Consider the following 21281-nt stretch of genomic DNA (forward strand, 5'->3'; position numbering starts at 1 on the left):
TCCTCTGATCTTTGCACCTGTGACTGCAGGAATGACTGATCAAGCGTTCAGCTCAACATTACAAAGACTCTCTTCACTACAAAACAACGACTGCTAGTCTCTTTGATAGTGCAACTATTTCAAATCATTTCAAAACTGCCATCATTTTTGAACAAGGGATTTTTTTCCATAATATGTAATTGAACACTGGTCTAATGTTGTATTATTTTAATGTTTGCTTGTTTGGGTACAGTATTCAGCTAAATTCAACATGTTACATATAGACTCAATTACACTGTCAGTAAGGTCAGTATTTAAAAAAAACATATAACTTGTGTTACATACTAATGATACGTTTTAAGACAGCTTAAATTGATCAAACACTTGATCAATGATGCATTTAAGAAACTGTTGTCCTTTGTGATATATCAAGTTTGGGCCAAAGTAGTCTGTTGCTGCACTTATCCTATAGCGCCACCTGCTGAGTATTTTTAAAAAAATCAATTATTTTTTTAATTTCTTTTTATTAGGATCACACTAGCCAAAACCCGAACAACCTGCCTAAATAAATTAATTTGAATAATTGGCCTATAGTGGTTGATATCTGTAAAGTAGATCCTACTGAAGCCCCTCAGGAGTGAAAACACTATAGAGCAACAAAAAATGGCAGACATTTTAAGTCGGTTTATGCCTTGACGTTTAGTCGAATGGTGGCCCAATATATTGAATCTTTCTTTCTTTAATTCTTGTTGCACCATTTAAGAACTTACTTTGAAATTAAATAACATTTGTATTGATACTTTTCCAATATTATGTCTGCAACCGTGACCATATTGTATTCTAACAACAGTTTTTATTTTATTTATTTATTTATTTTTATTCTGTTTTTTTTGTTTTCTCATTTTTATTTTTATTTTATTTTATTTTATTTTCTTGTATTTTCTTTTTTCCTTTCCTTTCCTTTCATTTCCTTTTATTTATTTATTTATTTATTTATTTATTTATTTATTCTGTTCTGGAAAAAATGTCAATCTGGCACCCAGCGGAAAGTAGGCGTGTTTGTTTACATTTCTTCCTGCGCCACGCGACTGTGCGTGATGACGTAGGTGACACGCAGCGCGCTCTGGCTCTCGGAAGAGGGAGAGGTGACAGGCTAGCTTTCAGAAAACCGGAATAAAGTGATGCAGAAAACGGTAAGACGGACATTTTTATTACATCGCGAGTGAGGCAGAAAACTGTACTAAAATGTACGCGTCTTTTTCATGAACAACAATGTCTCTGTCGCCTGTTAACATCCATAAAGTCTCTTGATATGCTAACAGCATAGCTGGTTAGCCTGATCTCCAATGTAGAGGTGTGAATTTTGACAGTTCACGAGTTTAAAAGATCATAAAATAGTTTTCCTTCTAATACAAACATAGATCTATTTTCATGATTTTATTTAATCTTAATTTCACCTCTCCATGTGTAGAATTTTGACACCAGGAATAATGTCACTGTGGTTTTTGTAATCTTAGTCCTCATTTACATCTCACCATATGACAAAAGAATTCCTAACAAAAAATGTTGACATGGAAACCATAGTTACCGATAAAATTAGACCTTATATTAATATTTGCTGTATTATCAAGTGATAAATTGATATCACTATAAATTGATAGTACAGAGTTTGTCCAGACAATGAAACTTGTTGAATTTTTCTTTCCTGACTGTGCACAATTATACGATTATTTGCATTTTGTAATTTGCAAGTAATCATTGCTTTTTGACCCTTCCAGAACAAACATGCTGAAGTATAGATGGTTTTGAGCAACACTAACCTGTCCCGCCTTCTTCTTAGAGCGTATAACTTCTACACAACCATGGAGACTGATGCAAACTCCTTCCACGTGGAGTTCCCGGATTTTTCCTGCTCTCTCCTGAAGAAACTGAACCAGCAGCGGCAGAGAGGACAGCTGTGTGACCTCATCGTGTCCATCGGCGGCCATCAGTTTCGTGCTCACCGCGCGGTTCTGGCCGCCAGCTCCCCGTACTTCTGCGATCAGGTGCTTCTGAAGAACAGCGCTCGCGTGGTGTTGCCGGACGTCATGCATCCGTGTGTTTTCGAGCAGCTTCTCTTGTCATGTTACACCGGAGCGCTATCTGTGCCATCGGGGGAGGTGGTGGCCTTCCTCACGGCTGCTAGCTTCCTGCAAATGTGGCACGTGGTGGACAAATGCACTGAGCTTTTAGAAGTTGGGAATAAGAAAAACAGCAGCGTTGGGAATTTCAACCACGGATCATCTCCGAGAGGTGACGGCTATGCCACCGATAACGAAGACAACGTCCAGACCGCAGGTCAAGCGGAAGATCTAGTCGACGACGGCCTTTCGATTCCCGCTTTGGGAACAGGAGCGTTGGAAAGTGCCGGCTGCTCGTCTCCAGATGATCCGAGCAGCGAGAACGGGTCGGATGCAATGGAAAACCAGTGCTCGAGACCTGCCTATGTGCCGCCGAGCATAATGGGACACAGAAAGAAGGTAAATATAAAAGCAGAGAGGCAGAATCGGGAAGCTTGCCTATTTGAACATACCGGAAACGATTCGGATGAGAGCGGTCACAATCCAAACGCAGTAGAGGATTGCTTTGATGAGAAATTAGTGGAGTGTTTGGATAGAGATCGCACTTACGAAGAGCCCTCGGACTTCTACGGATCCTCCATGGAGGGTTTCTCGCAAGCCGGAGACGAGCTCTCCAACCCCCCGTCCAAGGATGAACTGCAGCTAGAGGGAAGTGCAGATGTTTCTCAAGACGAGGCAGCTGTGGACGGTGGCCTAAAGGAGCAAACCTCTCAGTCAGGGTTCGCCTCAGTGGTGTATAAGCTCTATCCGTGTCAATGTGGCAAAAGTTTCACACACAAAAGCCAGAGGGACCGCCACATGAGCATGCATCTGGGTCTGAGGCCGTTCGGGTGCGCGGTTTGCGGGAAAAGCTTCAAGATGAAGCATCACTTGGTGGGCCACATGAAGATCCACACGGGCATTAAACCGTACGAGTGCAGCCTGTGCTCGAAACGCTTCATGTGGAGAGACAGCTTCAACCGTCACACCTCCACTTGTGCGAGAGCCCAGCAGAGCCGACGCGCCTCGCAGATCTGCTAGTGCGGGAACGTTTCAGAAACCTCAGCATGGAAGCATCCTTTACCAGAATGCCAAATTAGCTGCTGTATACAGTAGGAAATTGAGTAATTTTTGACTTTTATTTTATACAAGAACCTCTGGGAGTTCAATTTAGCTCATTTAGTCAGTGGAGAGGTTTGGAATAAATTCATTTTTGCAATGCTTTTAAAAGAAGTCTCTTCTTCTCACCTAGGCTGTATTTTGTTCAAAAATACAGTAAAACAGTTGAAATATCTGTACATTTTAAAGAACTGTCGAATCTGTTTTAAAATGTAATTTATTCCTGTGATCAAAGCTGAATTTTCAGCATCATTACTCCAGTCTTCAGTGTCACATGATCCTTCAGAAATCAAGTCAAGTCACCATAATTTCTGTAGCGCTTTATACAATTATGCATTATAATGCATTTCGTCTGTTGTTCGGCTGCGCACAGTTCACTGTTGATTCAGATCATCCATTATTAAATTAGTTTATTTAATCTATAAAGCAGCTCTGCGAAAAATGATGTCATCGTCCAGCTAAGTTCAGTCCTCATACAACAGTGTCAGTACAGTCCGATCAGTAAAATTGTTGAATATGAAGAAATGAAAATGAGAAAAAAAGATATGAAATCATTATAATATGCTGCTTTGCTGCTCAAGAAACATTTCTTATTATCAGTGTTGAAAACAGTTGTGCTGCTCCATATTTTTGTGGAATTCATGATACACTACTATGTGTAGTAAGAAATGAATGCTTTTATCCATCAAGGATGCATTAAGTTGAACAAAAGTGACATTTATAATGTTACAAAAGATTACAATTTCAAATAAATGCAGAAAATTTGAACCCAAGTCAAGGAATCAAGGAAAGCATCACCGATCCATTTCTGAAGGATCATGTGACACTGAAGACTGGAGTAAAGATGCTGAAAGTTCAGCTTTGATCACAGGAACAAATGACTTTTTAACATGTATTTCAGTAAAAAGAAGTTCTTTTAAATTATAGTAATATTGAAAAATATGAGTGTTTCTACTGTATCATGTTTGTTCAAATAAATGGAGCCTTGGTCAGCATAATAGACTTCTTTTGAAAACATACAAAAATCTGAAATATTCCAAACTTTTGGTCGCTAGTGTCCCTCAGAAAACCTATAGTCTTTCCTCATGAAATGATTTAAAGCAACATTAAATCAAAATGGACCCTTTTTACTTTCTTAATAGATGAAATCTCCTGTTGACTTAAATGCCATTCTAATGTCTCAGAACCGGTTTATTATTATTATATCAGAAGGAATAAATATGACCATATTCTACCACAGACACAAGAGTCTTGAATGCCGTCGTAATATTCAGGTTATATACGCCTCGCTAAGCGCTTTGGACTTGTACTAAATTTGAACAAGGTGTTTATCTGGTGTGAATAGTAATAGTGCAGCATTATGCTGGATTTCATTTGCTTTGGTTGCGTTGGATTTTGTGTTTTGGCATTAACTCTGTTGCTGATCTCTATAATTTCACTGCTCAGCTGTAGCTAGAGCGCTTCAAATAGGATTTGACAGAGAACAGCGGTTGTTTCATCTGATAATCCGTTCTAATCCATGTTATGCTCCAAAAGTCAACAGATTTATTAGGAGGATTTAGAAAAGGAAAAAGTCAAATAACATCGTACGTAATGCTGCATAAACGGCATTGACATTTTCATTTCCTTCTGCGAACAGTATTCTTGTGTGTGTGATGTTCATTTTAAGTCAAATGTTTTTTATAATGTGCCATAATTGTAAAATATTATAAACGTTTGTCTCTGTATGAGTGAATCTCACAAAAAACATGCCCAGGTCATATTTCAGTAAACCAAAAAAAAGTTATATTTTGCATAAAATAATTATGCACATTTTCCCATCCATTTCCTTTAGATGTTTTACGGTTTAGTTTGTTTGGAATTCTCAGTATTCTAAATGGGAATTCTCATTATATTCAAATTACTGTAATACAGGTTCATATTTTTCAGTGAAATAGATTTAGTTTTCTTTATGCCAAATTATATAACTTCATTGTTTTGCTATTAATCTTTTTGGGGGCGAAATATGATCAGGACATGATCTGTTTAAAATTCATCTGTATTTACAGTATACTGAAGTGGATTTAAGAGTGAAATATCAAACACAGCCACTTGTAAATATCAGATATCAGTGAAATGAAACTAAGAACACATCTTTATTGTTTTACTTCACAAAAACATTTCATGCGACATCAAAAGAGCACAAAAAGCAAACAATAAAAAAATGACAACTTTTGCAAGGGCTGTAAAACAGAGAGGCAGTTGGGTGTTTTCGTGTATTGTTTTAATAATCTAATGTACAGAATGTGCCATGATTGGATGGCTGGATGTCTAGTTTTCAGTAGTTTGATATTACGGTCTGTTTGTGATTAAACTGTTACACCAATACCTCAGATGCTGTGGTATTTAGTAGTTTTAACAGGATTAGAACAAAATGTAAGCTCATTTTATTATAGTTTTAGATCTAATAAATAGGGCTTTTCTTAGAGTATTGAATTATACCTGAAAGTGTTATATGATGGTATAACAAGCTTAAGAACATTTCAAACATTCTTTTTGGCAATTGTCATTTGATTTTGTTCATTTGCAGTATGTAAATAGTGTTTGATTTGTTTTTTTTTTTTTATTATGAATGCAAATTTCTATATGCCTCAAACAGAACAAGAAGTGACAATCATACAGGCAGAAACAGAACATGATGAAAATATGGCCATCATATAGAATTAAATAATCAGTAACGTTAGGATCATCTTTTATTGTTGTTAAAGTCAGTCAAGACATATTTGTGGAAAAGAAAATTCTACCGATCTTTTATTGACAGAATTATATGGCTAATTATGTAATCTGGTAAAATATTCATATGTTGGTTTCTTTCAGACACTTTTTGAGTTATTAATTGGAAACGGTTATATAAAAATATATATTCTCCACTGACCAAATTTTCGTAATCATTAGGCAAGGCTTTATGATGTTGGATGGATCACTACCTCAACAGGATTGTCATAATAATCTGTAATAATCAGAAAAGGTTTCTCTCCGGGCGGCTTCATTTCACAATTTACGCTTCTGTTGTGTTTTCTTCTTATAGAAGAACTTTGTGAAACTTTGTGAGATTTGTACAAAAATGTGTTTAGCAATAAATGTTTTATTTGTACTGAAAATCCTGTTTTGTTGCACAACGAACTATTGTGTCCACAATTATTATTCATTTTGTATTTGAGCTGCAATAGTTTTTAATTTCAGGTTTCGGACAGCAGATGGCAGTCTCAACTCATGCATACAGATTTAACTATTAAGATCATTTACATTTATTTTTCTTGTAGCATGTTTATGTATATATACACACACACACACACACACACACACACATATATATATATATATATATATATATATATATATATATATACACACACACACATATGCACACACATATATTATAATGGAAAAAAGTGTACATGAAAGATTAAATCACATAAACACACACACACACACACACACACACACACACACACACACACACACACACACACACACACACACACACACACATTATCATAATGTAAAAACTACCAAGGAAAGAATAAATCACATCGATACTTCACAAACACAGAACAACTTTTGATTTTATCTTTAAAGAATGCCTGTAAAGTTAAATTAAATAGCATCATAAAATTGTACTCATTTTTTTGTGAGCTTGTGATTTAGTTAAGATTATAATAAGATTGATTAAATGTTAGAGTGTTCAATTACAGGACATCAGGAGACAGAGGAAGACATCACTACTGTTCAGATGCACCTGCGCGTCCACTTCAAATTCACATAGACCCGGTCCTTCAACACGATTGGCTCGCGCTTCATAGGGGCGGGGTTGTATCTTCGTTTAACGCGTGTGATTGGGTCAGTTGACCTGTCGATTAGATCAAAGGAACCTACCTGACACTTCCTGCCCATGAATGTTTCGCTTGTTTTGGCAGTGTGATATTTGTGTATCTCTGCCATGTTTGTGTACATCTTTGGCAAGTGTATTTTCATTTTTAAACGTTTAACATCGTCTTGACGCTCTGGAATAATAACCGTACGCACTATATTGGATTATATGCGCAGCTGAGCCCGTTTAATGGATGACTGGAGGCAGAACGTGATTGTTTCTTCTCATTGATCCAGGATCATACACTAGCCTACATATATAAGGTAGGCGAAGCAAATTTTAATTTGATTAATTGTATGGAGGGGTCGATGGAATATTGATTAGGAACAATCTGTGCACGTCATTAATTAAGAAGGGTTAGTAAAGTTGAAAGGTTACAGCCCTGTGCGCGTCACCGTGTTTGTATGTTGCAAGTTGCGCGTATGATCAGGCGCGCGCGCGTCTACTAAATCCTACTTAGACCCATCAGCTCAATTCTGTCATTTGTAATCTTCATGTTGTTTATTAACACCTCTTAAAGCAGTAATAATAATGACATATTTTGCTTGGCAATGTGCGTTTTGCATCATTTGTAATGTCATATGAGTATTTGCGGCTGAGATTGTAATCTCTGAAATGCATGCACTGTTTTAACTTCTGGTTTTGTATTGCTTTCTGTATTTTAGACGTTGGAGATTGTAGTTAATATAGCATTTTTTTAAATTAAGTTATTTTACATGCAATGATACGCGAGTTTATTAATGAGCTTTCACATATAGCCTAGCGTTGTTTTTGCTGATATTGATTATGTTTACAGCGACATTACAGTGTCTTTGTTTATGTGTTGTAATGTTAACAGACAATGCAAATCCCACATGCTTCTTTAAATTGAAATGTTTTCACAAAATGTTTTAAACCGCATGTGTCTGGTTACTCTGTTCAACAGTTCCATTGTAATTTATTTTTTTGTGCGCAAGATTTAGGTCATTTCAGTAGGCTATCAAAGTAGCTTTTTGTTGTTGAAAAAGACATTGTTTTCCCAGATGCTGAGATGCAGTTTCTTTTATGCTTGCTATTCAATTCACGCACTTGCAGTGAGACAATGTGAGATGTGTGTAAATGATCAGGACGAAACTTGGAGTAAGTGAGAAGGAATCCAGCAGCCCTGATGGCTGAGAGCCAGAGCATTCCTCGGCCCAGGAACCGGTGTAGTATTCACTGTTTGAGCTGCCATGATGTGTTGTGTGGGTTTAGGTGACCTTGGCAAACGTGAACAACCCTGCCATCATGAGCAGGTGTCATGAATTTTAGTTTCTTCTGGAAAGGTTCAAAGTCGCACACCTAAAAAGGAAAGTGCTGTCACTGTTTAGTGTTTACTCACCCTCATGTACATCCAAACCTGTTTATCTATGAAACGCAGACAAAGATATTCCTCAGAATTTTCACTGTACTTTTTCCATAACCGGAATAAGCTGTTTTGAGCTTTCAAAAATGACAATAACACAATAATAGTCCTACAACTATGTACTTTAGTGTTTTAAAGTATATAACTTTGTGTGAGGAAAGTGTTTTCTTTTTGTCTGTGTACTGATTTTATGTACGCATGTATATAGCTACAAAATACAATATGCAAAAACTTCTAAGTCCATCTGACATTTTTCTTTTAAATAAGCATTTTTATCAGGCTCCTATGTTTAGGTTCAGTTATTTCACTTTAATGAAAAGTCTATTAGTCAGTTATTTAAATGCCTTATTTTCAAATTTAAAAAAAATGTCACTGATAAGAGTAAAATTAAAAACATAAAAATGCTAATTTAAAAGAAAAATGTCTATATATATATATATATAATATACACTCACCTAAAGGATTATTAGGAACCTGTTCAATTTCTCATTAATGCAATTATCTAATCAACCAATCACATGGCAGTTGCTTCAATGAATTTAGGGGTGTGGTCCTGGTCAAGACAATCTCCTGAACTCCAAACTGAATGTCAGAATGGGAAAGAAAGGTGATTTAAGCAATTTTGAGCGTGGCATGGTTGTTGGTGCCAGATGGGCCGGTCTGAGTATTTCACAATCTGCTCAGTTACTGGGATTTTCACGCACAACCATTTCTAGGGTTTACAAAGAATGGTGTGAAAGGGGAAAAACATCCAGTATGTGGCAGTCCTGTGGCCGAAAATGCCTTGTTGGTGCTAGAGGTCAGAGGAGAATGGGCCGACTGATTCAAGCTGATAGAAGAGCAACTTTGACTGAAATAACCACTCGTTACAACTGAGGTATGCAGCAAAGCATTTGTGAAGCCACAACACGCACAACCTTGAGGCGGATGGGCTACAACAGCAGAAGACCCCACCGGGTACCACTCATCTCCACTACAAATAGGAAAAAGAGGCTACAATTTGCAAGAGCTCACCAAAATTGGACAGCTGAAGACTGGAAAAATGTTGCCTGGTCTAATGAGTCTCGATTTCTGTTGAGACATTCGGATGGTTGAGTCAGAATTTGGCGTAAACAGAATGAGAACATGGATCCATCATGCCTTGTTACCACTGTGCAGGCTGGTGGTGGTGGTGTAATGGTGTGGGGGATGTTTTCTTGGCACACTTTAGGCCCCTTAGTGCCAATTGGGCATCGTTTAAATGCCACGGCCTACCTGAGCATTGTTTCTGACCATGTCCATCCCTTTATGGCCACCATGTACCCATCCTCTGGCTACTTCCAGCAGGATAATGCACCATGTCACAAAGCTCGAATCATTTCAAACTGGTTTCTTGAACATGACAATGAGTTCACTGCACTAAAATGCCCCCCACAGTCACCAGATCTCAACCCAATAGAGCATCTTTGGGATGTGGTGGAACGGGAGCTTCGTGCCCTGGATGTGCATCCCACAAATCTCCATCAACTGCAAGATGCTATCCTATCAATATGAGCCAATATTACTAAAGAATGCTTTCAGCACCTTGTTGAATCAATGCCACGTAGAATTAAGGCAGTTCTGAAGGCGAAAGGGGAACAAACACAGTATTAGTATGGTGTTCCTAATAATCCTTTAGGTGAGTGTGTATACACATACATGCATACATAGCCTACTATGACATTTGGTCAAAATAACAAACAAATAAAAGACGCCATGTTTTTAGTCCTTGAATAATGCAAAGAAAACAAGTTCATTTTTATTTTTAAACAACACGATACTAATGTCTAGGAAATCAATATTTGGTGGAATAATCCGTATTTCCATGAATCACAGCTTTCATGTGTCTTCTCCTTTCTAGTCTCCACCAGTCGGTCACATTGCTTTCGTGAGACTTTATGCCTCTCCTGACACACAGATTGAATCCGCTCGGCTCTGTTCGATGCTTGTGGCCACCCGTCTTCCTCTTGGTCACATTGCAGAGGTTTTGAGTGGCGTTCAGGTCTGGAGATCGGGCTGGTCATGACAGGGTCTGGATCAGGTGCTCCTCCTGTCTGAGGGACACAGAGCAAAAAAACACTCCTCAGATTTGGGGAATATTGTCAGAACAGAAGGATGCAAGGATCACCTTGTTTACAGCTTGAGTCACACATTCTTAATAAAGACAGATCAGCCTGATTGATGTTCTTCTCTGAAGAGCCCAGTTTTCAGCTTTGCTCGTGTAATAGTTAGACACAGTCTCTCGCGGTTCTTTACTAAAGCTGAATCGGACAGATCAGTCTAGACTCATGACTCAAGCCACGTACAAGGACATCCTGGAACAAAATTTGCTTCCCTCTGACAATCCAACTATTTGTAGCAATATGCCTCTGTTTTGCTTATGCACGTATGCTTGTGAAAGTGAAACTGATGACATTTCATACATCTATTTACTTGCTTGTTTGTAAACAATCGGATATTAAATGAAGGCAATGCAAGTGTCAGCTATTTGACAGTTCAGGTGTTTCTCATTGTGTGCTGTTATGTCAGAGCCACATATCTTGAGATGCGCATGAGAGTTGTGTGTGTGTGTGTGTAGAGTTGCAGTAGTTCAGCGGGGGGGAAATGAGGACGTACCGCCCCATCTGACATCTGACAATACACAACAGGCAACTTCTCTACGGGCAGGTCATGTTCAGAACACTGTATTTATATCTCTCACACACAGACACACACACACACACACACACACACACACTGTCATTTCTGAATTTTAACGTCTGCATTCACTCCAGTGAGCGTCATTGACCGATATATCACCGACATTTCAGTTTAGCTGAATGATTACTATATTCATATACCAAGGTATTAAAATGGTACTTCCATGGTATTTTATGATGCATGTCACACAAAATGATGTTAATGAAATCTTGTACATGGCCAAACATTTTTAGGATGTTTAAATATGCACAATAACCTATTGTGTTGAGGGAGTTTTTTCTAAAGATTACTTTTATTTTCCAAGGATGCATTCAATTGATCAAGAGACAAATATATTTACAATGTACAAAATATAAGTAAATGCTGTTCTTTTGAACTTTATTTTCATCAAAGGATCCTGGGAAAAATGTATCATGGTTTCCACAAAATAATGAAGCAGTAACAACTGTTTTCAACTTTGATAATAATATTAAATGTTACCTGAGCATCAAATCAGAGAATGATTTCTGAAGGATCATGTGACACTGAAGACTGGAGTAATGATGCTGAAAATTCAGCTTTGATCACAGGAACAAATTGGATTTTACATTTGTTTTATATTTTCGATCATAAATCGAAAGGCCTTTTTGAGCATACGAGACTTATTTCAAAAACATAAACTTACAGACCCCAAACTTTTAAACTGTAGAGTATGGCTGAGAATTTAAACGAATCATATAAACATGAATTTTACAGAACAAGGTTAACTCAGAAGTGTAGTTTTAATAAGTAACATCCGTCTGTAACTTGAGGAGGAAGTGTAAGTGTGTTATTGATATTTGCTTCAGATTGTGAGTCCCTGAAATCCAGCCTGACCATCTTTTGCCTATAGTACAAACAAAGCTTCTGAATAAACAGTCATTCAATGACTCTGTTCATCATATTAAACCAACAACTTCAGGCAGTTTCAGTGGCCATAATTATACAGTATGCAGCAAGAGGCCTAATATATAAGACTCCATCCAGGACCATTAACACATGCTGTGTATTTAATGCTTTTAAAAAACAGAGGTTTTACATCAAATGCATAATGTGACGAGTAAGTCAGAGATCAGTTATCAAGAACGGCGTTATCTTACAGCTTCCTGTGGAAAGCGACGTGTTATGCAGACTTAATATCAGTAGAGGAGGCTCGTTTACAAGAACTTGATTAATTAAAGATAATGTACTGAAGACGGGTCATGGACTTCTGTGCAGCGACGTCTCAATCTGACTTCTGTTTTAACTAGCGATACATTGATATCAGTCAGGGGTTGTAATTGCCACTGGTTGACAGATTCACAGAAAGTTTTTAAATGAATGGTATACATGATTCAATTCGAATGTATTTTTAGAATTTTAAGTAAAAAAAAAACTAAAAAAAACCCGGAATGATTTAAATAAATAATCATATAGGCCTAGTTTGTATCTGAATAATATATTACAATTATAATTGACTGTTTAATTTACTGTTATAAATGACTAGTGTATATATATATATATATAATATAGTGTGTGTGTGTGTTTATATTTAATGTATATCAGGGTTCAGTTCTCTACATATCAGTATTTGTTTTAGCCATTTAATAAGAGATATCTGTGGAGCAGGTTTAACGGTCCTGCTGTTTGACGTGCGTCTCTCTGTTCACGTGATATTCGTCTGTATTTTCTGCTCTTTGCTCCGCTGTGCTCTTGTTATGACGCTGCCTATCTTTAGGTGTTGCAGACGTCAGCTCAAAGGGGAGCAGGTTTAGATGTTCTCACCCTCTAAGCCACACTGCTTAAAAAAATACACAGCATCTGTTATAAAAGCGCAGATCGAAGTGTGTGAAATATTAGATTCTGACTCAATCATCTCTATTTGTGTAGGAGTGAGCATGTGTTGGGGTGAAGATATTCGAGACGTGACCACCTGGTCATTTCTGCTATTCTGGTTATAAAAGCAGCTCTGTTGCTGCCTGTCATCAATATGATCCTGATTTTATCAGGCTAGGAGTCATTTTAAATGATGGCAACAGTGTACAATACTTACTTTTTGTTATATTAAATCAAATGAATGGAATTATACACTTTGCAAATGAAAAAGAAAAAAAGTGAATATATTTATTTGGTATTTGATGGGCAGACACTAAAAGTTCATGTCGTTCAAAGCAAATAAGTGTGTGTAACATTAGAGCAAAAACAGTGTCACGGTATGTTTTTTTTTACACGTGAGTTAAAAATAAAAGATCACTTTTAAAAAACTGTGTATATATATATTTATGTATATACAATACTGCTTAAAAGTCTCTACTGCTCACCAAGCCTGCATTGTTTTGATCAAACAGGATTAAAAAAAATATTACAATTTAAAATAATTGTTTTCTATGTTAAAATATGTTAAAATCATACTCCTATGCTGATTTGCTGCTCATGAAACATTTCTGATTATTATCAATGTTGAAAACATGTTGTGCGGCTATATATTTGTGAAAACCATTTTTTCAGGATTCTTTGAATAAACAGCATTTATTTTAAATGGAAATCTTTTGTCACACTATAAATGACTTTCTGTCATTTATGATCAATTTAATGCCTTTTTGCTGATTAAAAGTATTAATTTCTTTTAAAAAAATGACTGACCCCAAACTTTTGAACATTTGTGTACTTCTAAATCTATAAATGTATATAGTACAGACTCTATAAAGTCTGAATCAGTTTCAGAGCCTTTGTAAACTAGACGATATATGATGCATCAATTGAATTTATATTATTGTGCAACTAAACAACCAAACTTTTCATTGCCTGCAAGAACAGCCCTCAAGCTCTTCCTCGCATCAACTTGTTTGGAACATGTCCTGATTTGTGTTTTCATATTACTCGAGGTGTTACATCACTCAGTGTGAATGAAGTTAAGCAGTCCCTCCCATTGAGTGTCAGAATCTTCTTTCTCTTTCCTTCACATCACTGTTCTCCTCTTTTCCCCACTAGCTCCCTTGATGGTTGATGTGGCGTGTTGAATGACACTCGATCCATTAGAGATGCTGAGTGTGCTTGCGGGCTGCAGTGATGTCATGTATTGAATCTCAGATAAGGAGCATCTGAGGGCAAGTCCACCGCCGGAATCTGACTCCCTCATTACTCCACACATTTAATACGCTGAGGGGATTTTATTCTGATATTCGCAGCTAAACACCTGGTCCTTAAAGCTCCAGTAGGTAACTTTTGTAAACAAATATTTGTTAAAACTGTCATTATGTCCTGACAGTAGAATATGAGACAGATAATCTGTGGAAAAAATCAAGCTCCTCTGGCTCCTCCCTGTGGTCCTATTGCCATATGCAGAAATACACCGCTCCCGGTCAGAAACAACCAATCAGAGCCAGGAGGAATGTCTTAGCAGTGTCAATCACGCTCGTGTACGCGCTGATCACCACTCTCTTGCACAGCGCGAGCGCGTACCGTCGTTCGTGACTCTCCTGTTCAAACTCGTTCATCAAAATGAACGAATCTTTTTTCGAGTCATTTCGTTCATTCAACGAACGAAATGACTCGAAAAAAGATTTGTTCATTTGGACGAACGAGTTCGAACAGGATTACGAACGTGCATCACAGAACAGAGCAAGGCGAGCATTTTTGCTTATAAAACTTAAAGTTTTGTATTTATTTTTGAAATGACCGATCGTTTCGCTAGATAAGACCCTTATTCATCGTCTGGTATCGTTTAAAGCCCTTTGAAGCTGCGCTGAAACTGTCATTTGGTCCTTGAAACGTTTGTGTCCTATTGAAGTCCATTATATGGAGAAAAAGCCTGGAATGTTTTCATCAAAAACCTTCATTTCTTTTCGACTGAAGAAAGAAAGACATGGACATCTTGGATGACATGGGGGTGAGTAAATTATCAGCAAAAGTTTTTTTTTTTTTAAACTAATCCTTTAACGTTATCTTACTAGCTATTTATAACTTATAGAAAGAGTGCAACGTTATAAAGTTACATGTATTGCAAAATACATAATGATTTGAGGACCAAGTTTGTAGTCAAAGTATGGGCAGGCCATAGTCAATGTAAAGCATATTGTTGATGTTTCGTCCCTATTAGTGAATGTTCCATAACTGTTTATAATCCGCCGTCATCGGTGGTCCTGCTTACTAGCCTGCGCGTTCACGGCAGGCTCCGCTGTGGGGGAGGAGCTGTGGGGGAGTAGCTGATGAGGGAGGGCTGTAGCGCAGCAGAGAGCAAGGGGGTTGGACCTGTAAGTTGTGCTTGTTCAAATTTTCAGGCTAAGTCAACATTTTCTCAAAACTCCCTACTGCAACTTTAACTTTGTGATTGGTTACGATAACATTTTTGGTGATACCTATTGCTTAATCAGAGAATGACCACTAATGCTTAGGCCCTATCCCTATTGAATGATGCATATCGGCTGTATGATGGGAAAACATGCTGGGCAGACTCACATGCATGCATTCTGCAGTGTTATTTTAGTGTTACTTACATTTACATTTACATGTATTCATTTAGCTGACGCTTTTATCCAAAGCGACTTACAATTGCTATATGTCAGAGGTCGCACGCCTCTGGAGCAACTAGGGGTTAAGTGTCTTGCTCAGGGGCACATTGGTGTCTCACAGTGGATTCGAACCCAGGTCTCTCACACCAAAGGCATGTGTCTTATCCACTGCGCCATCACCACCACTTACAGTATATGCAATTAAAGTATTTGTTTTTTAGTTTAATATTTGCTATTTTTATTAAGCATTATTTTATTTTTTTTAGTTAAACATAATTTACCGAATAAGTGGCCCTTTGGGGGCGGCTTGAATGGTGGTTCATTATTATTGTTAATGAAAAACAGAACTAACCAAAATAAATGTTCCAAAATATTGCCAAATAGGTGCTTTTACATTTTGCTTTGAAACCTAATCTTCTGCCTTCTACTTGTCAGTCAGTCAGCTCTCCTTATTCTCATCACGTAATAAATGATATCAGTCCCACTGCTGATCTGTGCTGCGACTCTCGTTCGGCTCACACTGACCTGAGCAGACACAAGTTAATAACTTTAATGTACATTGAAGTGTGCACCAGTAAAATGCAAGTGTCGGATCGGGGCTTTGTGTCGGCAGATACACACTATTCAATGGCTCTGATCGGATCGTGGGGCACAAAAAACCTGATCGGGACATCCCTAAAATGAATGATTCAATGGGCCCTTTCATACACCCAGCGCAATGCAGCGACAGGCGCGACGCAAGTGTGTTTTGCTAGTTTCAGCCCGACGCAGTTATCATTTTCACGTCCTGCTCTACGTTGTTTGAATAGCAAATGCATTTGTGCCTATTTGTGCACCCATGGGCTGCTGGTCTGAAAAAGAGGTGTGTTCAGGCGCATTGTTGGCACGTTGCTATTTTGAGGCAACTGATATAGACTACACCATTGACCAACTGAAACCTGGTCTAAAGTCAATGGCGCAGTATTTTTTTTGTTATTTAAAGAGCGCGTTAGTGATGTGCGCCTATAGGCAGGTCCACAATGTACGTACACTCAGCTAATTACACACACAGGGCACTCAAACTAGCCAAATATTAAAAATAAAAAGATTAGATGTAAAAGATTATTATTGTGTACATAAAGATATGGTGGAGTCCGGCTTTTCCCGTAGATGGTCTGCTTTAACCTTGCGCACGAGCAGATCTGTTTGTGCTCTGGAGACTCGTTCAGTTTTTCTGCTTGCAAATTCTGTTATGTAAATAGCGAATCCGCTATAGCGGGAGCGCAACTGGCTTTTAAAGGGAATGGGAGATGAGACTCTGGTTGGTTTATTTCAGGTTACGCCCAAAACACACCCATTACTCATTAAGAGAATAGAGACAACCCTTTTAGACCATGCGCTGCGTGCACTGACCATGCATTTTTCCTTTTGTTAAACTAGCAAAAGTGGATTCGGACACACCCTAAGTGCACTTGCGCCCTGCGCTTTAGACCATGCACTTAGATCGTTAAAATAGGGCAGTGACTCACTCATAAAGACTTCACTTGCTTCATTACTGGATAAATAAGCGTTTTTGAACACATCTTTTGATTGAAATAATCATTCATCCAACGACCCATCATCAGTCTGGAATGGCCTGAGGAACATCACCAACTACAAGTCACCATCCCCTCGATCTGTGGACAATCAACACCTGGCTGACGATTTAAATTCATTTTACTGCCGGTTTGAAAAGCCCTCATTCACACCACACACCCGGTCTGATCTGCACTTCACACATTCACCATCACCTCCTGCACTCCAATTATCACTCCCCCCTCCTGCCATCCAACCTGAGCTTAAGGTCTGTGTGGAGGACGTGAGCCGAGTCTTCACAAAACAGAAGACTAGGAAAGCCTCAGGCCCAGACGGCATCTCATCTGCTTCTTTAAAAGCCTGCGCTGACCAACTGGCCCCGGTCTTCACGCAGATCTTCAACAGATCATTGGAGCAGTGTGAAGTTCCCTGCTGCTTCAAACGCTCCACTATCATTCCTGTCCCCAAAAAACCCAAAATCACTGGACTTAATGACTACAGACCTGTCGCTCTCACGTCTGTGGTCATGAAGTCGTTTGAAAGACTGGTGCTGGCCCACCTGAAGGACATCACTGGACCCCTGCTGGATCCCTTTCAGTTTGCTTACAGAGCAAACAGGTCTGTGGATGATGCAGTCAACATGGGACTGCATTATATCCTGCAACATCTCGACAGACCAGGGACTTATGCAAGGATCCTCTTTGTGGACTTCAGTTCGGCCTTCAATACCATCATGCCTGGTCTTCTCACAGCCAAACTGACCCAGCTCTCCATACCATCCTCGATCTGTCAGTGGATCACCAGCTTCCTGACGGACCGGCAGCAGCGAGTGAGACTGGGGAAACACACATCCAAGACACTTACAATCAGCACCGGAGCCCCCCAAGGGTGCGTTCTCTCCCCACTGCTCTTCTCCCTGTACACTAATGACTGCACTTCTAAAGACCCCATTGTCAAGCTCCTGAAATTTGCAGACGACACCACTGTCATCGGTCTCATCCAAAACGGTGACGAGTCTGCTTACAGACTGGAGTTTGAACAGCTGGCTGTCTGGTGCAGTTATAACAACCTTGAGCTGAACACGCTCAAAACAGTGGAGATGATCGTGGACTTCAGGAGGAACAGCTCAGCACTCCCCCCACTCACCATCATGAACAGCACTGTGGAAGCAGTGGAGTCATTCAGGTTCCTGGGCACTATCATCTCTCAGGACCTGAAATCACATTGACTCAACTGTGAAAAAGGCCCAGCAGAGACTGTACTTCCTTCGCCAGCTGAGGAAGTTCAACCTGCCACAGGAGCTGCTGATTCAGTTCTACTCAGCCGTCATTGAGTCTGTCTTGTGCGCTTCCATCACTGTCTGGTTTGGTTCAGCTACCAAATCAGACTTCAGGAGACTACAACGGAGAGTCCGGACTGCGGAGAGGATCATTGGTGCCCCCCTGCCAAACCTCCAGGACCTGTACTCTTCCAGAGTGAGGAAGAGAGCAGGTAAAATCATCACAGACTCCACTCACCCTGGACACCACCTGTTCGAACTGTTACCGTCAAGACGGAGACTCAGATCACTGGCCACAAGAACATCTCGGCACAGGAACAGTTTCTTCCCACAGGCCATTTCCCTCCTGAACAGTTAACATTCCTCCCAAGGCATATGCCTGTAAGTGCAATACTCCCACTGTTTAGTGCAATATCCTACAACTCAGGTGATACTTATATGTAGATTTATTTATTTATAATATTCAAAACACAGTAAATAGGTTCATAATCTGTAAATCTGAAAATGTCTATTCTGACTAAACCCAACTGTGATAGTTTTATTCTCATATATTTTTATTTTTTATTCTTATAATTTGTAGTATTATGTTTCATGTTGTATTTGTATATGTCCACTGGAAGCCTCAGTACCAAAACAAATTCCTTGTGTGTTCAAGCACACTTGGCAATAAAGCTCTTTCTGATTCTGATTCTGATTCTGATTCAATAACAAATGCATTTTTAACAGCCAGTTGTTGCCACCTACTGGTGTAACAATGTTGATACAATCTTTATTTGAAGCTTCAAGTTACTTTCAAAAGGTGATTTGCTCTATTTTGTTCGCTACCGTAGACATCAGTGTTTTTATCTGAACTATAATCTTTTATCTACGTCTTTGATCAATTGAATAATTGTAACAGAAATAATGATACTGTGTGGTTGAAAAGAGAAGCAGTTTCATACATAACGACTGCTGGATCAGAACAGATCTGTATGTTGTGATCGTACTTGTCAGAGGTTTGTAGACATAGCTGAATCATTGTTATTTTGGAATAAGATCGCGTGGGTGTTTTAATCGAGATCGCCATCTTTTAATTACTAATCGTGCAGCTACTACAGTGTAAAAAGTGAGATAATGTTCAGTCAGGCAGTGATTATCGCAAAATAAACCACTTGAGCGTGCTACAAAACAGCTCTGCTCCATGTGAGGCCCTGATCACCCTTTCAGGTTTTTGATAATGGCCACCTGATTGCACATTATTTTCTCTGAGATATATTTTGAGGGAGACTACAATGAAACTTTCTCCAAGTATGACATCCAGGGTGAAGTATCCCTGCTTTCAGTGCACCCTAACTGTGTTCGGGGTTCAGTTTCCACAGGCAACCGTCAAAACCCATTCAGCAGCCAGCCGGCCCACATTCCAAGTGGTTTGCTGTTGCCATGACGACGGTCCCTTAGAGCCCAAGATTGTGGAAGGGATGAGAAACGAAAGGTCTGTTGCCAAGTATGAATCCTGGGATGAAAAATTCAAACATCAGTTCAGCAAGAGTTGCTGTATAAACCACCACTGAGGATAGATACGTTATGCTGATGTGTCTGGGCCTGCGTCGTGTCAAATTGCGATTGCTGTTCTAATCCTCTCAGTGTTGAAAAGGGTGGTTTGTAACTTACTTGGCTGGTAAATGACTAGTGATTGACCAGTATATCAGTATTTGGTCATTCAGCATCAGCTGATAATCCTGCTTGCTTAACTAAAAAAAAAAAGTGTTTTACCCCCATGTGTCAATACTGATGTACAAATGATTATAATATATATATATATATATATATATATATGTGTATATATATGTTAGGGCTGCAAGATTAATCAAAATGAAACCACACACTATTTGGCAGAGGCTACGATTATGTATTTTATGCGCAGTTTGTCAGTGAAGTACGAAGGAAATTCGAGGAAATCCCTATGGGCATCATACCATGGCAGTAGCTGAATAAACAGAAGATTGAAACGCTTTGATTTATTAAATGTTGTTTTTTGTTGGACAACAGGTTCATAAATGCTTCTGTTGTTTGGAAAGATGTTTGCCGTGTGTTGCTTCAAATTCACGTTATAAGCGACTCAAACTCGCAGTGCTTTCAGATGGACCAGCATTCACTACTGATCACAAAGCGGTACATGTACATCACTGAAAAGCTGTGTATAACAAATAATCGCAATAAACTAAATCGGTTTAAGCACGATTTCATGTTAATTGCGATTAAACATAGATGCTTGCACACTCACACTCACACTCACATACATATATATATATATATATATATATATATGATAAATATTTGGAACTATTTTGGTCACTGGCCACAGCTAAAAAAGATGTTAAAAAAGATCCCCACAGATCATTTGTTATATCATGTTGTAACATTTATTATATGTTTGGACACCTGGCCTGCAGTGAAGTTTGTGCTGCTTTAATATCACTGCTCTACATCTACATCCTGCGTCATAAATGTCAGTTTCATTCTGATGAGAGCCGCAGAAGGCAGGAAACTCCTGCACTGTCATCTTCAGTGTTTTCACCAGTCAGCTGGGAGAATGAAGTATTGTCAACTTCACTGGCTGGTTTGATCTGGGTGCGTTTCCTAAAAGCATCCGTCATTATCTGCGTAGTTTAATGAGTCGGTGTTTCCCGAAACCATCGCAGAATGGTGTGGTTGGAATGACAGATCTCGAGCTGTGGTTAGAAGCAGAATT

General features: G+C 38.8%; 2 protein-coding genes across 3 annotated transcripts in view; both read left to right on the forward strand.

Annotated features, from left to right (window-relative positions):
- The first annotated feature begins 1075 nt into the window (after nt 1-1075).
- Nucleotides 1076-6337, forward strand: zbtb43 (zinc finger and BTB domain containing 43). Its single transcript, XM_077241796.1, has 2 exons — nt 1076-1172; nt 1820-6337. Exon 2 carries the CDS (start codon nt 1842-1844, stop codon nt 3117-3119), a length of 1278 nt encoding a protein of 425 aa, XP_077097911.1. The 5' UTR covers nt 1076-1172; nt 1820-1841; the 3' UTR covers nt 3120-6337.
- A 708-nt stretch (nt 6338-7045) lies between these two features.
- LOC143749271 (ras-specific guanine nucleotide-releasing factor RalGPS1) overlaps nt 7046-21281 on the forward strand; it is a 136436-nt gene continuing 122200 nt past the window's right edge. Inside the window, exon 1 of one of the 2 annotated variants that reach the window (XM_077241816.1) lies at nt 7046-7370. The gene's annotated coding sequence lies outside the window, so the exon portion shown is untranslated. The remainder of the gene's footprint in view (nt 7371-21281) is intronic. The other variant, XM_077241817.1, reaches the window with a different exon arrangement.

The sequence above is a fragment of the Siphateles boraxobius genome, unplaced genomic scaffold, assembly GCF_051911475.1.
Source record: "Siphateles boraxobius isolate OS27281-9 unplaced genomic scaffold, OSU_SipBor_1 24, whole genome shotgun sequence".
NCBI lineage: Eukaryota > Metazoa > Chordata > Actinopteri > Cypriniformes > Leuciscidae > Siphateles > Siphateles boraxobius.